The sequence below is a fragment of the Diadema antillarum genome, unplaced genomic scaffold, assembly GCF_040938485.1.
Source record: "Diadema antillarum isolate AM-2024a unplaced genomic scaffold, OU_Dant_1.0 seq00000759_RagTag, whole genome shotgun sequence".
NCBI classification, from domain to species: Eukaryota; Metazoa; Echinodermata; class Echinoidea; order Diadematoida; family Diadematidae; genus Diadema; species Diadema antillarum.
Window position 1 is genome coordinate 231,434 of NW_027271650.1, and position 24,481 is coordinate 255,914.

The following is a 24,481-nucleotide window of genomic DNA, read 5'->3' on the forward strand; positions in this document are numbered from 1 at the left end:
AGCACGTTTGGTTATCAAATTCAGGTGAAGTTGATTCAGTTATAGTATCATGATAACATCTTTAACCTTCAGGTTGTTGGGATGACTTCTAGGTTATGACGGTTGCAGCAATCAATAATAATTATCAACAATGTAGTATGCATCACGAATCATTCCAAAATAGCACTCTAATACATTACTTTTGAATATTCTACATGCTTCATGCCTAAGTAAATGAAAATGTTATAAAAAAGAGCACTCAAAGGTAAAGGTGAACTTCGTGCGACATTATGTCCCATATTTTTGTGCAACACCTACATGACGTTGTTGTTAGATTATCATGATTCTTTCATCAAGGTTAATAACCGGCCTATGTACTGAAGTTAGCAGTGCTTTAGTGGTCGGGATCGACCGTACGTGATAATAATATAATAATAACAAGGTCTTATTTACCCAGGGTAGCCTCTTCAGTGTTGCCACTGCTCTACCAGAGGGCCCTGCTATTATTATTACCCTAGTGTTGCCAGGTACCCATTTATACACCTGGGTCGAGAGGGACATTGTGGGTAAAAACATCTTGTCCAAGGATGTAAGCACTGGGCGGGATTCGAACTCACGGTCCTCCGTTCGGGAGTCGGGAGTCTTATCCACTATGCCACAGCGATGGTGAGGAGAAAGCAAATAAAAGAACAGCAACAAAGCTACAATAGCACAAACACGACAAAGGATATTGATAACTTTGAATCAACGCCAAGGAATGTGCAGTATCAATGTGTTGATCCTTGGAGAATGGGAATTTTTTATCAATATTCTTAAAATTATTATGGCATTTACACTGCGAAAGGATTAAAGAATGCAGTGCAACACATTGATATTCCAATAAATCAAAATCAAAATCAACATTATCAAATCGAATCTCAAGTCAACCTATCAAATGCGAAAAGGTTGAGTGTTTTTCTTTTTCTCAATAACGATTTCTGCGTACTAATATAAGTACAAGTTATAGGCCTGCCTACCCAAGCAAGTATATCAACGTTATGATGGTTGTCAACAAGACTGAAAGTACTTTATCTTCTTGCCGATCTGGTAAAATGCTCTGTCCGGCAGTTTGAAAATCAATTCAAATATCCACGTTATGCAATTGACCAATTTCAAGTCTTCTTCGGTATTTGCGCATTTATTATCATTATTTTTTTTTTTTGGATATGTCAAATACCATTTTGAGTCATTTCATGATCACTCATGTTCAACAACGTCCCATTTGCAGACTGAAATTGTAGACTCGTATGCAACACAATGGAATGTATATTGATGGGTTATCTTAATACATCATACGGCACCTGGCATTGGTGATATTGTCAACGTTCATCCTTTTCTATCGATAATATCATGGTACAATTTCAAATATTGTCGAGAAGCTAAACAAATCTATAGATCTCTTTGACCTTCACGTCAAGTGGTCAAATTGATAATGTTGCTTAACTTGTTAATGGTACATGAATATGGAAGATAGTCACTACACCACCTTAATAGACAATAGCGCGTCTTACGTAAGTGGAAACCAAATTGTAGGAATATAATACTGCGGGTTTTTTTTTTTTAAAATTCTGAGTTGTCCCTCAATAAAGTTAATTTTCCACTCCACTGTAACAATTCAAATGAACAACGAAACCAATACTTAAGAATATGGTAAAAGAAACGGTGTCCCTTAGAAAGAAACATAAAGGTTTTACAATCATCTACTGACACTAGTTCAGGGATATATATATATATATATATATATATATATATATATAATGCCACATCATGATTACTCATAATTCAGATATATGGCTTGTCGCAAATCTTACGATTAATTTTTCATTTTACGATGCTAATTGTAGTTAGTTGGCTGTAAAAGCTGCATGGGCGGAAATTATACACAATAGAACATGGATACCAGACATGATTACGTCGACAACTTAGACATCAGCTGATACCACTCTTCAGCTCTTTCTCCGCCTACTCCGTCGGCGAACTTCTGCGACATCCGGCCTCGCGAGTAGTCGCTGGTTCCATAACGAATCTTTGGTTGTTCCTCCCGCAGACACTCGACCACGACATCGGCGACATCGGGGGCTTGCTGAGCGGTATTCTTCATGTGACTTGGGACCATCTCCAAGAAGGAGCTCATCAACTATTAGGGGAAGATATACGGTAATGTGATCACTGGAGTCATTGAATCATCATCATGTTCATAATCATCACAGTTGATTTGACAATGTTGCCAATGTTGACATGATTACGTTGTTAAACCAAGGTTGACAATAATTACCTCCGCCAAGGAAGGAGGTTATGTTTTCATCGACGTTGGTTTATTCGTTTGTCTGTTTGTCTCCGTGCTGAATAAGGTTGTGAATGGATTTGAATGAAACTTGCAGGAAAGGTCGATAATGACACAAGGAAAAGATGATTAAATTCTGGTAGTGATCCGGCAATTGTTATGGATTTTTGAAGGACTTTTTTCTAATCTTTTAGCATATAGGTTCAGTGGACTTGGGAGTTCATAAGTGCGTGTGATCTGCTCGGGCGTGGCGCCGCGTACCTGGTGGAAGCTGATGACGTAAACACAAGTCTTCTATTACACACTGTATTTGGAAATTGGGCGATCTTCATCATGGGTGTATGGGTGGTGATGAGCGGTGCTTTCATAGCGACTTTCTAGTGACCTCTGCCAAGGAAGGAGGTTATGTTTTTATCGGTGTTTGTTTGTCAGTTTGTTTGTTTGTTCGTTTGTCTGTGCCAAAAATAAATCCAAAACTTGAGGACGGATCTGGTTGAAACTTGCAGGAACAGACAAGGAACAAATTATTAAATTTTGGTAGTGACCCGGAAACTTTTATGACTTTTTGAAGGATTTTCTTGCATATGCTTGTGTGTGTGTGTGTGTGTGTGTGTGTGTGTGTGTGTGTGTGTGTGTGTTGTGAGAGAAAGAAAGAGAGAGAAAGACGGTAGAGGTATATGTGTATGTGTAATTATGTTAGACATTTAAAAGAATGGTGTATTATTGGATAGGGTGATGATTCAACTTTTAATGTTTTGTGAGATATTCATTTAGAAACCACTCTATGAAATGTTAAAGAGCATACAATTCTAAGGGGACTTGAAAGTTAATTTAATGGAAATCGGATTTGAAATGTGACTGAGATATCCAAAACTAAGGAGCAACAAAGAGATCCTGATAAAAGTCATGGCCTGTCACATTTTATTGGGATCGCGTTTTTTTTTTTTTTTTTTTGATATCCCAGCCATTTCAAGACCAATTTTCATCAAATAAAATTTGAATTCCTTTAAGGATTACAGGTGGTTTTTTTTTTATTATCTCACAAGCACACACAGACAAAAGTTAGAAACCTGCAGCCCCATCCAAACCAAAACTGTACCACTGATGGTAAGATTTGAATTCAGACACCTACCTTTCCCGAATGGGAATCGGGGTCGTTGGCGCGAGCTGCGAACTCGCCCGAAGCTTTGTTCGATGACAAGTTCTTGACAAAGTTTGTTGTGACTGCTCCCGGACAAATGCTGCTGATCCTTCGGGTGGAAGATGTAATGAAAGAAAAAAAAACACAATGTTAACCTCGATGATGTGCCTCACACTAAAATCCCTCTAGATTACACACAAGCAGGAATGTACCTTCTAGGTTTAGTCTTTTATGCCTCAATACGTTTTATCCTTCTGCCATACGCATGTATACAGGTGTGTTTCTCTCCGACATGAAATGAACGGTGATATAAAACAAGAACAAGGCTAGACAACATATTTCGAACAAGAGAATGAGAGAGAGAGGGAGAGAGAGAGAGAGATAGATAAAGTGAGAAGGGGAAAGAGAGCTCATAGATTTATCATCGCGCCCTCTATCGGTCTGATGCCTCAATATTAAATACCTATTTAATGAGTCCTGCTATTGGCTTGTAATATTTGTAGACAGAATAAAGATGTTTTAATGGAATCCACTGACATATCTTTCGAGGGAGACAGTCTGCTGCATGCGTAAATATAATATTCTCTATATACATAATTTGATATTTTATCTTTTGACGGGAAAGTAGCTTCTCTGAATGAAAACATAACAATAGCAGAATATGACAACTCATTTGATCCACATCGTCCACATCAGACCATTTCCTGACTGCAGCAGATCAATGAAACAAGAGTACAACATAGACAGTGTCAGATGATGTTAATAATTCAGGAGGAAGCGAACTGTCAGGTAGCTTGTCAAAATTAGACAGTTTGTCGTTTATTTCCTTCCTCTGTGACAGAATGAGATCATTTTAGGGAGGCACCGAATCTAAACACGAGCTACTAACAACGATTGAAATGCAACAATTGTCTGACCGACTGGAAAAGTCAAGATGAGATGGTAGATAGCATTTGGAGAAACCATTAACAAAATTGTTATGGGGGGGGGGGTCTCCGTCATTACAGGCTTTTTTAGCCATTGGGAGCAGTAATTTAAGACTATGTTCGAGTTATCACATTTTAGACATATGTGTTTATAGGTCAGTTGTGTCACAGAACACCCTACATTGTAAAAAAATCACAATAAAGCCTAACATATTAAAGAAATAATCCTAAGACTATTTTCTCAATAAACCATTGTTACTGTATAAACAGTTTATTCTAGAAACAATTTTATTGTAGCTATATTTAACATGCTGTATATTTAGCAATACTTAACATTGTTTACATTGATTAACATTTTTTACATTGGTTGCTTCTATCCCTAAGTCATATTTTAGAAGTCTTTTGAAGCAATAAAGCTGGGTTTCGTTTCATCTGCAAATGGTAGATAATGCCTTTAACATTTATCCTCTTGGACTAGGTACACCTTCGTTCGATTCAATTCTATTGCAGTGTAGTTCACCGTGATAGCAACTTGAAGTGACCGCAATGAATGTGACATAAGATTACAGTAATCCTTTCAGAAACAAATATGTTTTTTCCATAAAACCACTTTTTCGAGAATTTGGTTGAATATTTCTAGTTGAACATTTCCTCTTCCTTTATTGGTAAATATTCTTTTATATCACCTGAAAATGTACATTATTTTTTTTACGTGAATAACAAGGTAAAAGTGCGATTCATTTTGCTTTTTGTTTGTGTGCTTGCTTGCTTTTTTGCATTATCAAGCCTTGATAAATATCTGTATAGATGTTATTGCATTTATATCATTGGATTGGCAACGACTATTAAATTATCATCATTTTTTCATCAAATTCTTATCATTTTTAGTAATCGTTACGTTCATTCTTAGATATACAATGATCATCAGCTACGAATTATTTATTTGTGTCATAATCAAATAACTCGTACTTTTTTTTTCTTTTCTTTCTTATTTGGGGGAGAGGTTATAAGGTTTCTTTATTGTTTGTGTGGGTTTCTTATTTGCTTTTTTATTAGGATTGATCATTTTGGAACACATTGATCAATCGGAAAGCTTACCAAACTTTAAAGCACTTCAGTTCTGGATAGAGAGCCTCCGTTAAGCCTTCCATTGCAAACTTTGTAGCGCAATAAACTGCACTATACGGGGATCCTGGATGAGAGATGACAAATATGATATCCAAAATTGGCCTATCAATTTTCAAAATGCGTATTTTTGTATGTTTTCATGTTGTATCCTTTAATTGTAATTTTATTTATTATTTTCAGCATTCTTACAGTGAAACAAAAACATCTATGTCGTGTAAGCACTACTATGATAAATACCATTCTTTAATTCTGTTGCAGAATCATGAACAGGCTTGAAATCATTAATTTCATTTTTATCCTTAAATTGGCAACATATTCTATATAACTGACTTTAGTGTTCCTGTATGAAATTTATACTTTTTTTTGTTTTTGCTTTATTCCTGTGTAGACTCAATCGTCTCAATCGATGCAAATTGTCGGTAATAATCTTTATTTTTCTTTTCTTTTCCTTTTTGCATTATAGATTACTGAGGTACAATTTAGAGTTGCCGGTGTCATTGTAGGTATTGTTAGGACGACATGGTAATTCCTGACCCTATATTAACCTTGGACTTGATTGGTTAGCGCAACAGCCATTTAAGGGCTTTTTACACTTAACACAGTTAAACAAAATGTGTCTACAGATGAGAAAAGCATCTCGAGTGTAAGATACGAAATGCACACGGCAGAATATTGCTGAACACGGGTCGTTGCTTACCACAAACTCCTCCAATACTGCTGATGTTGACGATGCGTCCAGACATTTGTTTCTTCATAATTGGAATCACTTCCTGGGTCAAGCGGTAAGTCCCGATCATGTTAGTCTCCAACATAGACCTCATGTCATCCTCGCTCATTTCTTCGAATAGCCCAAAGTAGCCAAATGCAGCGTTGTTAACTGTTTCAGGAAGAAAAAAAAACAACCATGGAATTTGTAGATCAACGCATATTTCTTACAAGATATGCATTTTGTCAAATCCACTGTGTTTTACATCGAATCAAACAATAAAGGAAAAGAAACAATAACGAAGTAAATTAAAGGATGAATTAGAGTTTAAAGAAAACAGATTAGGCCCTAAGACAGGTTTTATGTCGACAGTGAGACTGCAATTTGTATACGAGACCGACGAAGATAACAAGAAAGTAAAACCTATACTCGCTTAAGACATCGAGTTTTCCGTGTTTTTCTACAATTTCCTTCACAGTTGAGACAACTTGGTCCCCTTTGTTAATGTCAAGCTCCCTGACAAAGAGAGTGTCGTTGAGGGCGTTGTCAGCTTCCTTCTCCAGGGCGTCTTTCTTGGACAGGTTCCTCATGGTGGCATAGACCAGGTACGACTTATTGGGGTCCTGGGCCAGCTTGACGGCAGTGGAGAGACCGATTCCTGACGAGCAGCCGGTGATAAGGGTGATTAGAGGTGCCATACTTTTGGAATTTAAGGCTGTGTGAAACCAGGGTATGCTGAAATGGAATGAAGACAAAATATAACTATTTATGAATGGAGCACTGCCTACAAGCTATGCGCACGTGCACTACATAGAGAGCTACCGTTGTTCTGAATCAGACAGCTTCAGACACAGACGTTTGACATGGAACTGCTTCGGCAGAGAAATCGACAGAATCGATAACAGCTGTCAGGCGATATAACAATTAACGGAATTCCTGTTTCCCTTTCTCAGCGGGTGTTCCCGCGTTGTTATACTTCATTCTCTCGAATGTACTCGGACACATTCAGTTTCATACTGTAACCATGTTGAGTCTCATTGAATTTACCTGTTCGCATTTACCGTTGCATTTTTAGTTCTTTAATACATGTATTATAGTAGTAATATATCACTGCTTTTGGAATCGCATCAAAGGACAAATAGCATTATGTCATGGTATCTGCGCATAGATCATTAATTTGACTCTGGAAATTTTATATGTGCATCTATTTCTGGTCATCGGAATTGATAATCCATCATCCCGATATCATACCTAAGTTGGAACCTTTACCTAGATAGGTTTGCAGGTTATATCATAATAATTGCTGTGGGACATGTTTGTTTCTCAATGAAAATGAGACTTCAGTCGTAAAGGTGATTTTACAGAAAAAGACAACGTCATTAACGCAACATGGAGTCCAACTAAAGAGACAGTAAATGTAATATGACAATGTTATCTGTTATTTACAATTACGTGTGTTATGACAAATTAGAATATGAGAAACGAAATTGGATGAATTTCTTGCTGATCATGTGAACATAAAAAGAATTGTAAATTGTGCACTGGAAGCGTCATCTGGATCATTTTTTTATGAACTAACTACTATCCTCTAGCAGAAGAAGAATTTAAAGGGAAATATACACAAAAGTGATGGCGAAGGCACTGTTATGAAAGCCATGTGAAGTTAATACCAATATTTGCTCATTTTCAGTGGAATCCATGCAGCTTGCGCGTTATTTTTTTTTTTTTAAGAGAGTGCAAATATTAACTCGACGGGGCTCCATTATTAGACTTCGCCCGGTACCGAATCTAACAATGCATGTATTAAGTTATGCACTTAATGAGATCGTATATCGTATATCTATATAGCGTACATTTTATATACTTTGGGGGTTTTTTTGTCCATCATGGTCAGCCGTTGATATAGTCCAATAAAATTATACATAATCAGCGCTCCACACTAATCTTTCTTTTACTGTTGTTGTTGTTGCTGCTGCTGTTGCCGTTTTCATGAATCGTTATGATGATAAAGAATCATAATATATGTTTAATATTTCACAATAAAAAATCGAGTTATAGGCCTACATCTCAGTGCGGTTATGATAATTAATAGGGTAAACTTTTTGAAAGACCCTGAGTGTATTATACAAAATACTCTAATCAAATTTTCCATGGAAATCACTGAAAAGGAATGTTGACCATAATATACAAAATGTACTTGACTTGTTTGTCAATTACCCAGGTGCGACACCGAGGGAATTCCTGTCCATGTAATATGTTGCTCTCATTACAACCTACTTCATGAGACTTGTTCCATTTTGTTAAAATCCCATATGCAATGGACACAATATATAAAGGCACATAGGTTATGGAAAGACCACGTGACTCTGCAACCTATAGCCCTATATTCATACGCGTACTTTGGACTCGGCAATGATTGCTCCTAGCTCTTGACCTTACACAAGAATAACCTGCTTTCATTTCTCAAGTAACAATGGACGACTAGCGAATTGAAAAAATATGAGAAAATATACATGATGAGCAGCAAAGCAGCAGAGAAACACGGTTCATATCACGCACAAGAAAATAAGATCTGCTTTATGAATTGGAATGATGGGAGGATTAATCAGACGAGTCTGTATTCATACGTGTGCCCTACATCTAATAAAATCATATAACAAAAATTACTATGCACCTAGATGTAAATAATTAGTCTACATCGCAGCCCGAGCTTTCCTTCGTATGTAGTGTATGTATGCATCACGCCCCCCCCCCCCGAAAATATGAAATAAGAATAGAAAATAAGTCGTGAATAGTGGTTGGTATACATCATATGTTGCAGATGGGTGAAAAATCAAGTGCCTGAAAATTATCTTTCTGGAGTGAATCAGGAATTCACCGATCTTCATCAAAAAAAAAAAAAAAATCAAGTAACCTAGCTTTTTCAATACCGGGTAATATTATTGCGTGCGAAGTTGCATTGTCACCATGCGTGCATAATATTATCATCATGCACCACAGTAGAGACATGTGGACAGACAGACGAGAATAATGGACAATACACACACACACACACACACACACACACACACACACATACACACACACACACACCGAAGCATACAACCTTTCTTTGTGTAATACCCAATGTAAACATTATGATACAAATATGAACTGTATTCTTTTTTTCTTTTCCGGGATATTATTGTTGCCCTGAGGGATGTCAACTCCATGCTATGACCCGAGGAGCTTGCTCGGAGGGTCATAGCGTGGAGTGAACAAGGGGCAGTTATTTATCACTTCTAATGCCCATACAGATTAAAGCAATTCATGTCTGACTGATATAAACAGAATAAAAGTGGTTACAGTTTTGCTTGGTTGATAGCGATCGCGCTAGCCAATTTACACACATTTATAATTGTAAAACTAATTGTCTTATATGCTCTGCCTTCGCATTGCGATCGAATCGGACAGGGGTAACCTCAAGCGTTGGAAGCCAAGCGTTCACAGCAAAATGTATAACATAACTTTTGCGAACCAAAAAGAGGGCGTTTTGTTGCTTACTAGTATACAACTGTATGGGGCAGTAGGGGACGCCGACATATACGGACACTACTGGGGTGGTTTAGCACGATCTTTAAAAGATTGAAGGCAATTATTGAAGTTATTCCTCTATTTGCAACCAACTAGAACCAAGGAACCATCAAACAGTAAATGAGGTATACTAGTATAATGTCCCCTAGCTACGACTATATAGGTGCTTCGCTTTAGTGTGAAGCATGATACGAATATTAGGTGTAACCTATATTAGTCACACTTTCGTTATTTCGGTGTCATGCTGTTGCTGTTGCTGTTGCTTATAGTTTTATCACGTAACCAATAAGTCTTGTAGTATTTTTGGATGGGGCAGAAAGAGCATCGTATAATGATAAAAATAGGCTTGTCAATGTATGCACCTACGTATGAGAAATGTGCATATTCATTGCATGTATGTAGCCTATGTATAAGCAGCATACAAACTATAGCATGTATTATCATGTAATGTTATACATTATGCATGTAGGTAGCCTATATGTAGGCTTATACCAGTATGTATTTTGTAAGTTTTTACCATACTGTTCTGTTTACTATACCCATACGTCACATAACACACAGATAAATGCCATGCAAAAAGAATAATGGTGCCATGTGAAACTACATACAATCCACATGATCTAATACTTATTTGTAGGCTTCCTACCGGTTGTACGTGTAACGGAAAAGATGGATAGGGCACAGAAAGGGACTTGTAAGGTTTCATCAGGCATCGAACATAGTCACGGGATGTGCTCTCGTGACAGCAACACAAACGGGCAAACACAGTCCTTGCAACTCGGTTGTTCTCGCTGCGGGACTACATTTTGAACATGACATTCATACACATGAAGGTACTCGTAACTACATTGTGTGTAACAAGTGGTCGTGATTGGGTTGGCCCCCGGGAAATCCCCACTCCGCAGCTCCGTCATTAACTGCATATTTATGTACTATTAATGTGACAGAAATTGGTGATTTCGTGTGAGCTTTACCGGACTATGCATGAAGCAAGATTTAAAAGTCTTACCTGGGAAAGCAGGGAGCAGTCAGCTTATACTTGGTGTTCGCTGGTTGATACCAAAGCTTGGACTGTGAAACGACCAACGACAGCCAGATGTGTCGGCAGCTGGCAGTGGTGGCGGGGGGGGGGGATGGAAATTTAGGGAATCAACGACACTGATTTACAGGCCATTGACTTTGAACGTTGTTCTGAATATCAAGTAACCAACAACCCACGTTAATCACGTTAGTAAGTGTTGCTTCATTACAGCATAAAGGAGATAAGATATGCCATGATTTATTGTTGTAATGTACATGATGTTCAGTGTCATTATGATGCACGAATTGTTATGATATCATTTTGCCTTTTTTTAAAGATTGTTCAGAGTGTCATTTCGTTGGATATTGTCAACAATTTGTGCGTGTCCTCCATTACCGGTGTTTGCTTTTACACTTCCTACCTGCTCTTTTAGTCAAGACAGGGTCAAAGACTCGATAATGACTTGATATGTTATCAGGTCAGGGCCATGTTTTATGAAGATTTATATTTGATTATAGTTGATTTCTATCATAAGTCTATAGCAGCCTGTGTGGTAAGGAAATTTATAATCGATTATATCTTTTTTATAAAACGGGGCCCAGGACAATTCGGACCATGGAGTAATTCCATGTTCGGACCTTGATCGAGACCCGACGTGAAAGGGGGGGGGGGGGGGGGGGCAAATTAAAATGAAACGGCAGCACCCTCTACAAAGTCTCTGTAAATCCGTCAACTCGACGGGTTGTTTTTCAAATGTTACTTTACGTTACAAAGAATTGCGAATACAATGGACTCCCGTTGTAACGAAATCCCCGGTACCAGCAGTTTTCTTCCGTTACATCGAAATTTCGTTACAACTGAACAATATCCTAAGTAAACAATAAAAAACAAAGGGAGAATAATGTTGCGGCCTGAATTTTTATTTCGTTGTTACCGGAATTTCGTTATAACCGTGTTTGTTATAACTGGAGTGCACTATATTACATATGCTCAATCCTTTCAAATGTTTTGTGTCTTTGCATTCTGAAGAGAAAATTTAATTTTTATTGATCATTTTTCTTCATTAGGAGTATGACATGATTGCACGCTATACAAAGTAAACTATGAAACTGAATATATTGAGGATTTTGTATCATCATTCGCGTTATACGCGGCACAATTATTATGTAAGCCTATACTCATAGAAGATCTCATGATAGGGAGGGATCTCACAAAGGAACACGAGTGCTTGATTTCTAAGCAACAAATGAAACGGATATGAATTGTGCTTTTAGTCCGTTCTGAGATATAGAATCCAGGCGTTTGGTGAAATAGTAAAACAACTATTTTAATGAATATCTTTCATTTTCTCGTCTCGCTTTCTTGGCGATATTTCCTTCATTCTTTGTTCACTTATCGTATGTATATATTTCAGTACATCTTCGCGTTTTTCTTTGTTTTTTATATTTAACTTTTTTTCCTTTTTATCTCTTTATTTCAAATTATATCACTCGTATTTCTTTTATTACTGTTAATTTGTCATCAGTTTTGGGGGTCTTTCTCACTCTTCAATCTTCCACTCCATTTTTCCTCTATCTCTCTCTCTCTCTCTATCTCTCTCTCTCTCTTTCTCTCTCTCTCTCTCTCGTCATATTGTCCTTCCTCGTTTTTGTTCACTATATCGTGTATATTTATAAACATTTTTCCCTTTTCATCGATTGTATTCCACTCTTGTTGACTTTATTATAGTTATTTGTATATTTTTAAAGTGATATGAAACTAAGCTTGTAATACTGACTTGATAATGTGAAAACAATCGTGTTTACATTGGACTCCGATACCCAACGTATGGGTTGTTAAGTATTATAAACTCTCAAACGCTCAAACTTTCCTATCACGTTTTAGACGAGTAAAGGACCTGCTAAAATAAATAAAAGTTATAGGCCTACCTACCCGAGCGGGTACCAATTAGCTTTTATGATGGTTGTCAGCAACATTGAAACTTCTTTAGCCCCTTGCCTATACCTGCTTGCATGCTGTGGTCGGCAATTTGAAAATCAATTCAAATATCCACGTCATGCAATTGACTAATTTCAAGTCTGAGACGGCATTAGATTTGCGCATTAATGGAAACGAATGCACTGGATAACATGAAGGACTGAAGGAAAATGATAGGAGTTAATGGTTTTTCCAAAAGCAAATGGTCATGAAATTATTGAAAAAAAAAGATATCAATTACCATTTTGTGTCATTTTATAATCACTCATGTTTAACAACGCCTAATTTGCAGGCGAAATTGTAGAATAGTAGCTATACATGTAGACTAGTATACAACACAGTTGAATGTATGATATTGGTGGGTTATCGTAAGCATGGTACGGCACCAGACATTGGTGAAAATGACTTGTAAACGTTAATCCTTTGCTATCGATAGTAGTATGCTACAGTTTCAAATATTGTATAGCAACTAAATAAATCCATACGTCACTCATTCATTCATTCATTCATTCATTTATTTCTTTTCCATTTCAAACAGAAACATAAAAGTATTTTACAGAAAATGAATACATAAACTACATCACAATGCATAATAAAACATAAGTCTTCGGAATATTGTAAGTATACGGAAATGCTAAAAATCAGTGCTTGTAGGGTTCATCCCCCCCCCCCCCCACACACACACACACACACAAACACATACGTAATACAATTTACAAGGCATATGATTGATACACTTTTGTACATAAGAAGCGGAATTACAAAAGAAACTAAAATATGGAAACCTATTAAACTAACCTGAAACGGACACCCTGGACAAATCCTTATACCCTATGTTGCTGTCATGCAGTAAGAGAGAAGGAAAATAATGTCAAAGAGAGAAAAGAGAGAGAGAGAAAAAAAAACTGACTACGTGGTGTGAAGATAAAAAGTTAGAAGACTATAACAAAACGAGAGTTAATGGATGGTTGGAGTCGCTCAGCAATAATCGATTGGTGATTTTTTAAAGAAAGAATAAAGCTGTACATTCCGGTCCTTTTGCAACCTTTAAAGATTCAGCGATTCAGCGATACGATTCCATGAGGTTAAGTATAACATATCAATATATTTAACATGTTTAGACAAAACTCAGACCGACACGTCAAATGACCAAATTGATAATGTTGCTTTAAAGACCTTGTTAATAGTACATGAATATGGAAACTGGTCATTATATCAACTAAAAAGATAATAGCCACATTTTTGGAATTTAATACTGGATTGTGTGTGTGTGTGTGTGTGTGTGTGTGAACTTTCTTATGAGTTGTCCCTGAATAAAGTCAATTTTTCACTCTTCTGTAACAATCCTAATGAACATTGTGTACCAATATTACTGCTTCAGGATAAGGCAAAAAGAAATGGTGTCCCGTAGGATATAACATACTGGTATCATCTACGAATACTGGTCGAGGGTCATACATAGATATACCCCATAAGGAATACTAAAATTCAAATTAATGGTCTGTCACAAATCTTACTAATATATATATATATATATATATATATATATATATATATATTAATTTACGATACACTCTAACAAATTTGGTACAATTTGCAATTACTTGGCTGTTAGAACTGTAGAGGCGGAAATGACAAACAGCAGCCCCCAAACGGACGTAATTACGTCGACAACTTGGACATCAGTTGATACCACACCTCAGCTCTCTCTCCGCCTACTCCGTCGGCGTACTTCTGCGACATCCGGCGTCGCGAATAGTCGCTGGTTCCGTAACGAATCTTCGGTTGTTCATCCTGCAGACACTCGACCACGACATCGGCGACGTCGGGGGCTTCCTGACCGTAATTCTTCGTGTGGTTTGGAACCATCTCCACGAAGGATCTCATCAACTGTTAGGAGAATATACGGTAATGTAATTACTAAAATCATTGATTCATCATTTCATTTCATTTATTTTCCATTGGAAATCTTAATGAATCAACATACACAGTTATACATATATAGAGCACACATTTCAAAATGAGATACAAAAGGTGATAACACACATTTGTTTAATCATTGTATAAATAACACAGAAATCATTACTTTCTAAAACAAAAAATACATCCACGACATATACATTACACTTGTTTCTTCTCAAATCCACAACATACATAAATGAGTGTGAAAAAAAAATCTAAGCGTATGTTTGCCTATATATTTCTATAAATTTTTGTGTATGTGTGTGTCTGTGAAGATATATAAAAATTACATGGTATAGATATATACGTTTATAAAATCCACATTTACATAAGATTATCATGTTTGTTATCATCGTACATACTTTGACAACGTTGACATAATTACGTCATTACACCAGGGTTTGCAATTATAATAAAGGCATATTCACATTGCTGTTTTATTTCATTACATTTCATTTCACTCGTTTTATTTCTTATGAACGTAGACGTAGAGCTACCAAGATTTTGTTTTTTCATTGATGGCAGTGTCGATGATACTGAAATGATTATTGTAAAGGGCTTATCCACATTGTCGTACTATTCGATTGAAATGTGATATTCGACGATGGAGTTGCATATAAAGGGCTCCTTGCGATGTAAGAGTAAACATATGCCTGTTTGCATATTCTTGTGATTGTGTGTGTTTGTGTGTGACTGTGTGCGTGAGAGAGATAGGCTTATGCGTATGTGTATTTATGTCAGACATTTCGTTTGCAGTACTCGTATCATTGAGGGTAAAATTTAAAATCAGACGCCTACCTTTCCCGAAGGGGAGTCGGGGTTGTTCGCGCGAAATATGGACTCGCTCGAAGCTTCGTTCGATACCACGTTCTTGAAAAAGTTTGTTGTGACTGCTCCGGGGCAAATGCTGCTGATCCTGCCATCCGAAGATGTAATGAAAAAAAAAATAAATGCCAACATGATTGCCTTAATGTTATGCCTCAGACCAAAACCCCTCAAAATTGCGCGTAATGTAGGGATGTACCTTCTAATCTTAGTCGCTTATGATATCTACTTCTTATCCCTTTGAGATACACATGTATGCGTGTGTCTCTTCAAGATGAAACGAACGGTGATTAAAAAAAAAAATCAGAAGAAAAGACAAAACGAAAAGTAAGAAAATACAACAAAACCCAGACGAGAGAGAAAGAGAGAGATAGAAAGTGAGAAAGGAAGGGGGGATCACAGACCCAACACAGCGCTTTCTTCTCGACGTGATGTCTTAATGTTAAATGCCTAGTCAATGAGTTCAATATTTGAGTCCTGCTATATGTTTGTAGGCCACCGTAGACAAAATAAAGATGTTTTCATGAAAACCAGTGATATCCTTCGCAGGAAACACATTGCTGCATGCGTAGATATATACATATTGTTCTCTTCATCACTTTAAATTTCACCCTGTGGCGGGTAAATGGCTTCTCTGATTAAAAACATAACAGCAGCAACAACAACAGAAAATGACAACTTATTTAATCTACATTCACACCAAACCACTTTTTCTTTCTGATTCCAGCAGATTACAGTCATGAAAGATGGGTAGAATACAGATAGTCACAGACGATGTCATTAATTCAGTGGGAAGCTGATTGATAGGGAGTTCGTCAAAATTAGATTTTTTTTATTTCCTTCCTTCTGTGAGAAAGTGAGATCATTTTAGAAAATCACAGAGTCTAAACATGGAGTAATAACAACGTTTGAAATGTCATAATTACCTGACCGACTGGAAATGTCGAAATAAGACATTTGGTAGCATTTTGACAAGCCATTAACAAAATTGGCATTCGCTTTTTATTAACATTTTGCCCTCCTGAAGTGTGTACACCTTCGCTCGATTCCATTCTGTTGTGGTGTGGTTCACCATCATTGCATCTTGCGGTGACCGTAATAGATATGACAACTTTGGTTTTATATTGATCCTTCCATAGAAATATAATGTTTCTCAATCAAACTACTTCTTAAACATGTTACAGAATTTGGTTGCTGGTGTATTTTCTTATCACCTGAAAATGTATGTTATATTTTTACATGAACTTTAAGCTACAAATGCGATTCATTTTCTTTTGTTTTGTTTATCTGGTTTTTTTTTTTTTTTTTTTTGCTTGCTTGTTGTTGTTGTTTTTTTCTTCATTATAAACCTTTGATAAGTTACGTTAAGTTATCTTTTTGAATACAGTGGACTCCCGTCCTAGTCCTAGGGACAGGCAGTTTTCTTTCGTTATATCGAAATTTCGTTATAACCGGAAAATAAACAATAGAAATACATAAAGCGGATAGTATTGCAGCCTGAATTTTCACTTCGTTGTAACCGGAATTTCGTTGTAATAGTGTTCGTTATAATGGGAGTGCACTGTTTCTATCACGGGACTATATAGCACACTGTTATCATCATTATTTCATCATATTCAAAGCACTTGTAGTAATCTTTACCTTTGTAGTCATGATCATCACCCAGCTATACATGATAAAATTCTAGTACATTTGTACAGAGTTCCCGTATTGTTTGAACGTGATTCTCAATTTCCTTTAGGGATTAGAATTGATCATGATGGAACATATAGAACAATTGGAAAGCTTACCAAACTTTAAAGCACCTCAGTTCTGGATAGAGAGCCTCCGTTAAGCCTTCCATTGCAAACTTTGTAGCGCAATAAACAGCACTATACGGGGTTCCTGTGAGAGAGACGACAAATATTTTAATTGCTCGTTAGCCTATCAAGTCCCCATATACATAATTATTTCTGTATAGTTTGATGCAGTACCCTTTAGTCGCAATCTTATCTATCATTTCCAGCATTTTTAGGATAAAACAAAACTTGTTTTCATTTAAGCACAACTTTGGTAAAATACCATTGTTTATTTCTGTTGCAGACTCATGAAAAGGCTTCCTAAGTTGATTTTTTATCCTTAAGTTGGTAACATATTTCAGAAGATTGACTTCAGTGTTCCTGTATCAAGTTGACACTTTTACTTTATGTCTGTGCAGACTCAATAGTCTTAGTAGATGCAAATTGTCTGTAGTAATATATATATATTTTTTTGGAGTATAGATTATGTTATTAGGCCGATGTCATTAGGACGAGATAATAATTTCTGAACTTAGATTAACCTGGGATTTGATTGGTCAGCGCAACAGTCAGTTTCATGAAAAACGCAGTCAAATGTTCGGAAGTATATATATTAATATAGGATACAAGGAAAGGACTTACTAAAAAGAGGACGACTCAACCCCACATACAGTGTACATGATTGTAAAGAAATGAAAAATAAGAACATGTAAAATGTTCGCTGAGATCGACTGGGAAACGAGAAAATCAATGAACGAGTAACGCAGGCCTACCAGAATAGAATTACCCGTGTGCATCGAAGCGTACTCTCATCGGTAATATTCGACTCCAGCCGAGATTCTTCGGGTGTGTGAGTTTGTACATATAGATCTGTGATAAAGCTGTGCCCAATAATCGTTAAAGAATTCCCGAATATATCCGCGGCGGGCCAGGCTTCGCATTGCATGGTATCCCCGCGTGTTTAAATTCTGACTGTGTGTATTGGTGTGAATAGTGATAATTATTAGCTGCTTCGAAGGTTTACAGAAAGAGACAGTCATGATCTTAACCACCATCGATTTTGTCATATCGTTTTCTTTTTTCCCTTTTTTTTTTGATTTTTATTTTAAAAATGGTATATCTGGTTTTAAAAAAAAATCTACTTGAAAACTCGTAGATCGAAGGCTAAAATACATTGCAATCATACATATTAAGTACTTTAAAACTATATATATATTATCAAACTATATCACACGTAAAGTCCACAGAGAAATAGATAATGACATTGATAAAACATATACTTCTAAAATGATTAACTGGCAACAACAACAAATGATCACACCAAATCACTATCATCTGCCCGCTGCTTACCAAAAAATCCTCCAATACTGCTGATGTTGACGATGCGTCCAGACATTTGTTTCTTCATGATTGGAATCACTTCCTGGGTCAAGCGGAAAGTCCCAATCATGTTAGTCTCCAATATAGACCTCATTTCATCCATGTTGATATCTTCAAACAGCCCAAAGTAGCCAAGTGCGGCATTGTTAACTGAAAATTTAGCACAACAAAAAGAATATCCAGGTATACTTCGTTTTTATTGTTTAATCCAACAACAGCAAAACGACATGAAGGGCGTATTAGATTTTTAACAAAACAGAGTAGGCCCTAAGACCGTTACATGGCGACAGTGAAACAGTTTGTTTACGAGATTGGAAAAGATAATGAGAAATTAAAGACTATACTCACTTAAGACATCGAGTTTTCCGTGTTTTTCCACAATTTCCTTCACGGTTGAGACGATTTGGTCCTCTTTGTTGACGTCAAGCTCCTTGACAAAGAGAGTGTCGTTGAGGGCGTTTTCTGCCTCCTTCTCCAGGGCATCTTTCTTGGACAGGTTCCTCATCGTGGCGTAGACCAGGTACGACTTCTCTGGGTCCTGGGCCAGCTTGACCGCCGTGGCGAGACCGATTCCCGACGAGCAGCCGGTGATGAGGGTGATTAGAGGTGCCATACTTTTGGAGTTTAAGGCTGTCTGAAATGAAATGAAGACAAAGTACAGCTGTTTATATATGGAACACTGCCTATAATCTAGGTGCACGTGTATACACAGGGAGTCACCGTTGATATGAATGGGCCTGCTGACAGCTGTGTCACAGAAACAGATGTTTGACTTAGAGCTGATTCGACAAAATCGAGAACCGCTGTCAATATTAAAGGAATTCCTTTTTCCTTTTGGCATTTGTTCCCGTTTGGTTGTGACAGTTCATTTTCTCGAATGCACTTGGACACATTCAATTTCATACTGTAACCATGTTGACTCCAAAGCCCCATCTTAACAGTCCACAAAACGCAGGGTAGCTTCGGGGTAGCCTTCGGCGAAGATTGTTCCCAGGAGAAGATTGTGTCTGTTTAGACGCAGCACAGTGGACAGCCTCGGGGTCGCCTCGGGGTAGCCACAGGGTAGCCTCCAGCGAAATCTTACCCTGCGATCGACCAGGGTAAGATGAGGGGCTTTACTGAACTTACCTGTTATCACTAACCATGCTGACGGTTGCATTTTAGTTCTTTGGTAATCTATAGGTATTTGGTAATATATCACTGCTTTGGGATATACCTAAGTTGGAACCTTTACCTATATAGGGTTAAGATAACACGTAGCCACTCATATTGCTACCTTGTTTCTCAATGGGAATGAGACTTCAATCGTGAAGATGATATTACAGAATTATAGGGCACCGGCATTAGCTCAACATGACAGTGACATGGGGTCCAAATGATAAGAGACAGTAAATGTAATATGAAAATGTAATTTGTGATTTACAATTACGTGTGTTATGACAAATCAATTAGGAATGCAACGGGACAAATTTCTTCTCTATCATGTGAATTTAAAAAGATTTACTCATATTGTGTATTGAAAGCGTCATCCATCAACTTTGATGTAACTTAAAGCCTCTAACAGAAGAAGAATTTCAAGGGCGATATACACAAAAGTGATGATAAAGGGACTCCTATGAAAGCAATGTCAAGTTAGCGCTAATATTTGCTCGATTCAGTGGAGTCCAGTTTGCGCGTTAATTTTCTGAAAAATGCAAATATTGCAACTAACTTGGGCTCCCTTATCAGACTTTGCCCGGTACTAAAATCACACAATGTATGTATCACACGTGTATTGAATTATGCACTTCACATATCGCACTGTTCTTTCTATACACAGCGTACACTTACACTTGTAGTTTATTCCAGTCATTGGTATAGTTCCATGATAATTATGCATAATCAACGCTCCACCTTAATCTTTCTTGTACTGTTGTTGTTGCCGTCTCAACGAATCGTTATGACAATAGTTCAAAGTTCAAATTCATTTCCATTTCCATCACATAAACAGAGAAATTATATACAATTTATAAGCAGAACATATTTATGATAATTGCAAAAATTAACAAAAATGCATGCAAAAATGAGTAACAAAATGAAGAAAACATAATTGTATTTTTTAAATATATACATATGCCTAATACAAAAAAAAAATAAGGATGGGAATGGAAACGGAGGGTAACACTAAAAAGCAAATCTTGTGTGATATGGGATCCTCCGAAAATACATAAGAAAACGTAATAGAAGTGCTTAATCTAAGAGTGTTAAATGTGTTTTTCCCCACGCAAGAATACCATAATCCAAATAAAGCAAGATAACAGATGAATATAATGTAAGCAGGGACGATAAAAAGACAACAATAAAGCTTATTAATTATATCAATGTTTCGTGAAATAGTTTCGCATACATTCTATCAATATGAAATTTCCATGAAAGCTTATCGTCGACTGTTATTCCAAGAAATATAACATGGAAAACATTTTCCAGTGGAGTATTATCAAAAACAATGTCAACAGGTAGTGCCTCTAAAAAGCATAGATTTTGTTTTTTGAAGATTTAGAGGTAATTTATTTGCTTTTATCCATTGGGCGACATTTTCTAATTCTGAGGTTATTGTAATTACAAGGGTAAAAGGATTATTGTGCGAAAAAACCCAAACAAACATAAATTTGAGTCATCCGTAAAGAGAATAAAGGAAAGAACATCTGATGATCTGAAGAAAAAAAACATATTTATGTAGACAATAAACAAGAGCGGACCTAATAAACTTCCCAGTAGAACCCCACATTTGATGTTTAGCTTTTGTGAGTTACAACCATTTAGAGACACATATTGCTTCCTGTTCATGAGGTAGCTCTTGAAACACTCCAAGGCCTTCCCACGCACTCCGTAATGATGTAATTTAATTGAAGTAAAATATCATGATTAATGGTGTCGAAGGCCTCGGAAAAGTCCAGGAATAAAGCTATCAGATGAGAAGATGATATGTCGATCGCATGTGCCACTTTTTTTTATAAAACTTAATAGTGCATGTGTAGTACTATGTTTTTCCCTAAATCCAAACTAAGAATTTGAAAATAAATAATTGGATTTTAAAGAAATCGTTAGTTCATTTTATAAATAATTGTTTTAAGAGTTTTTGACAATGTACATAACAAAGAAATTGGTCGGTAATTATTCACATCTAATTTGTAACCTTTTTAAAACAAAGGGATGACTTTTGCTATTTTCATATTTTGGGGACAATACCGTTAAATAGGGGTAAACTAAATATGTGAGCTAAAGTATCCGCAATTGACGATATAAACCCCTACAGAAGAAAATTACTGATGTCATCATGTCCAGAACTTTTTTGGAACTAAAATCAGAAACAATGTTTATTATATCCTGATTGTACTTTGGACCAAAAACATTGATCTAGTATTTGATGGACCTAGACATTCAGAAAAATATTTTGTTGAAGGAGGAATATAACTTCCCCAGTTGAAGACAAATTATTCTTTAGAATATTGAATATTTGATGAGAATCTTCAAAAATTTCATCATGAAATCTAATTTTAGTAATATTAGATTCATTATTTGATACATTCATAGCTTGCTTTAAAACTTTCCATGTATTTTGAATATCATGCCTGTGAAATTGTAACTGATTAGTATATATATATTTTTTTTTTGTACACGTACAATTTTTGTCAGAATATTTCATAACTATAGTATATTTGAATTTTGATTGCTCAGTTCGTTCCATTTTAAATTTATAATGTAGATTATTATTTCTATTAATTGAGGGAAAGAGCCATTTAGAGATCCATGGGAGCCTTCTTTTTTCTTTTTCTTTTTTTGGAGTTAGATTATTTTTCTTTACATTTTGGAATAATGAATCCATATTCTATTTTTCAGTATATATAATCAATGCGGTCATTATGATTAAGAGGGTCAACTCTTTGAAACACCTTTGAGTGTATCGTACAAGATATGCTAATCAAATTTCCATGAATTTTCCATGGAAATAACTTTAAAAGAAGGCACTTCGAACATAGCTGATTTGTTGTCGCCCAGGTGCAATACCGCGGGAATTTCTGTCACACCGTAATATGTTGCCCTCATTACAACCTGCTTCACGAGACCTGTTCCACTTTGTTATGATCCCATGTGCAATGCATACAATATAATTATGCACAAAGGTCGTGGAAATTAAGACCACGTGACTCTGCAACCTATAGCCCTGTATTTACATGTGTACTTTGTGGATGTTTGCTCCTAACTCTTGATCTTTCACAAGAATATCCTGCCTTCATTTTTCAAAGTGCATTTGATGGCTAGAATTTAAAAAAAAAACACGAGAAAATAGAAATGATACAAAGCAGCAGCAGCATCAGCAAAGAAACACTGTTCATATCACGCACAAGAAAATAAGATCTGCTTATTAAACAGGAATGGCGGGGAGATTTAATCAGATGAGTCTGTACTCATACGTGAGTCCTACTGTATGATACATCCGATACAGTCGCATAACAATAACTACCATGCACCTGTAGGTGTTCATACAATAGTCTACACTTCAGCCCGTGCTTTCCCTCATATCCATAGAACATAGTGCATGTATTATGTGGACCACAGCCCCCCCCCCCTCCCCCCCCCCAAAAAAAAAAAGAGAGACAAAGAAAAAAAAAGAGATGAAATAAAATGAGAAAGTAACAAGTCGTGAATAATGGTTAGTATATTATTGTAGATGTGTGAAAATCAAGTGTCTGAAAATTAACCACATAGAGTGAATTAAGAAATGGGCGATCTTTATAAAAAAAAAATCCAGTAACCTAGTTCTTTTCAATAGCGAGTAGGCTCTACTTGTTCATGTGTGCGAAGTTGCATTGTAATCGATCGTACATGTAATCTATAGTGCACCATTGCAGAGACATGTAGACAGACAGACAAGACAATACACACACACACATACACACACACACATACGAATCATGCAATATTTCTTTGTGTAATGCGTTGTGTCAACATATAATACAAATAAGAAATTTTTTCGGGGCATTGTTGACATTATAGCCCCGAGAGATCTCATCTCCATGATATAATGACTCCATGAGCTTGCTCAAAGGGTCATAGCATGGAGTTGAGATCGCAAGGGACAGTTATGTATCACTAATAATGTCCCAAATAAAGCAATTTATGTCTGATTGATATCAACCGAATAAAAGTGATAACAATTCCGCTTACTTGATAGCTTTATCTGCCCAATTCGCACACTATCATATTGTAGACTAATTGTCGTATGCTCTGTCTTACCCCAAAACAGGGCGGTTTAGCACTATCTTTAAAAGATTGAAGGTTATTGTTCAAGTTATGCCCCTAATTGCAAACCCATTCTGTGGTCGTTCCTTTACACTGTCACCACGATCTCCCCGCTTGCTTCACGATTCAAAATAGGTCAATTTTAATCAAGATCGGGAAGAAATTTTGAACAGGTTCAAAATTTCTTCCCCACGGATCTGGGCCCCGTTGCATAAAAGTTACAATTATGGTAACTCTGCCATCCAATGGTAACTACCATGGTAACAATACTCAACAGCCAATCAAAATCAAGAATTCCATGGAAGTTACCATTGGATGGCAAAGTTACCATAATTGCAACTTTTATGCAACGGGGCCCTGAAAATATGCCCGCTCCAACCCCGTCTATGGCGCGCCATTTGCTCAATAATTCCTTTAAACTGGGTTTATCACGAATAAATTTGATTTATCGGCAAAAAATTATGTTTATCAGTCGGTAA

The 24,481-nt window shown here is 36.6% G+C and overlaps 2 protein-coding genes across 2 annotated transcripts; both read right to left on the minus strand.

Moving 5' to 3' along the window:
* Positions 1-1,927: 1,927 nt before the first annotated feature.
* Positions 1,928-10,884, minus strand: LOC139738592 (retinol dehydrogenase 8-like). Its single transcript, XM_071649207.1, has 6 exons — positions 10,786-10,884; positions 6,637-6,938; positions 6,195-6,374; positions 5,468-5,561; positions 3,435-3,552; positions 1,928-2,155 (listed from the first exon to the last, which is right to left on the minus strand). The coding sequence occupies exons 2-6, from the start codon at positions 6,899-6,901 to the stop codon at positions 1,928-1,930; spliced, it is 885 nt and encodes a 294-aa protein (XP_071505308.1). The 5' UTR covers positions 6,902-6,938; positions 10,786-10,884.
* Positions 10,885-14,348: 3,464 nt separating this feature from the next.
* On the minus strand, positions 14,349-19,332 carry LOC139738593 (retinol dehydrogenase 8-like). The gene is made up of 5 exons (XM_071649208.1): positions 19,068-19,332; positions 18,690-18,869; positions 17,352-17,445; positions 15,535-15,652; positions 14,349-14,664 (listed from the first exon to the last, which is right to left on the minus strand). The coding sequence occupies exons 1-5, from the start codon at positions 19,330-19,332 to the stop codon at positions 14,437-14,439; spliced, it is 885 nt and encodes a 294-aa protein (XP_071505309.1). The 3' UTR covers positions 14,349-14,436.
* Positions 19,333-24,481: the final 5,149 nt, after the last annotated feature.

Bases quoted from the DNA above. Each gene is read 5' to 3' on its own strand.
- LOC139738592 (XM_071649207.1), bottom strand. From the start codon at position 6,901: ATGGCACCTCTAATCACCCTTATCACCGGCTGCTCGTCAGGAATCGGT. The intron at 5,562-6,194 runs GTAAGCAACGAC...TCTCTCATCCAG, and splicing joins CAGTATTGGAGGAGTTTGTG to GATCCCCGTATAGTGCAGTT. The intron at 3,553-5,467 runs GTAAGCTTTCCG...TTCCACCCGAAG, and splicing joins CTGAAGTGCTTTAAAGTTTG to GATCAGCAGCATTTGTCCGG.
- LOC139738593 (XM_071649208.1), bottom strand. From the start codon at position 19,332: ATGGCACCTCTAATCACCCTCATCACCGGCTGCTCGTCGGGAATCGGT. The intron at 18,870-19,067 runs GTGAGTATAGTC...CTAAATTTTCAG, and splicing joins CGGAAAACTCGATGTCTTAA to TTAACAATGCCGCACTTGGC. The intron at 15,653-17,351 runs GTAAGCTTTCCA...TTCGGATGGCAG, and splicing joins CTGAGGTGCTTTAAAGTTTG to GATCAGCAGCATTTGCCCCG.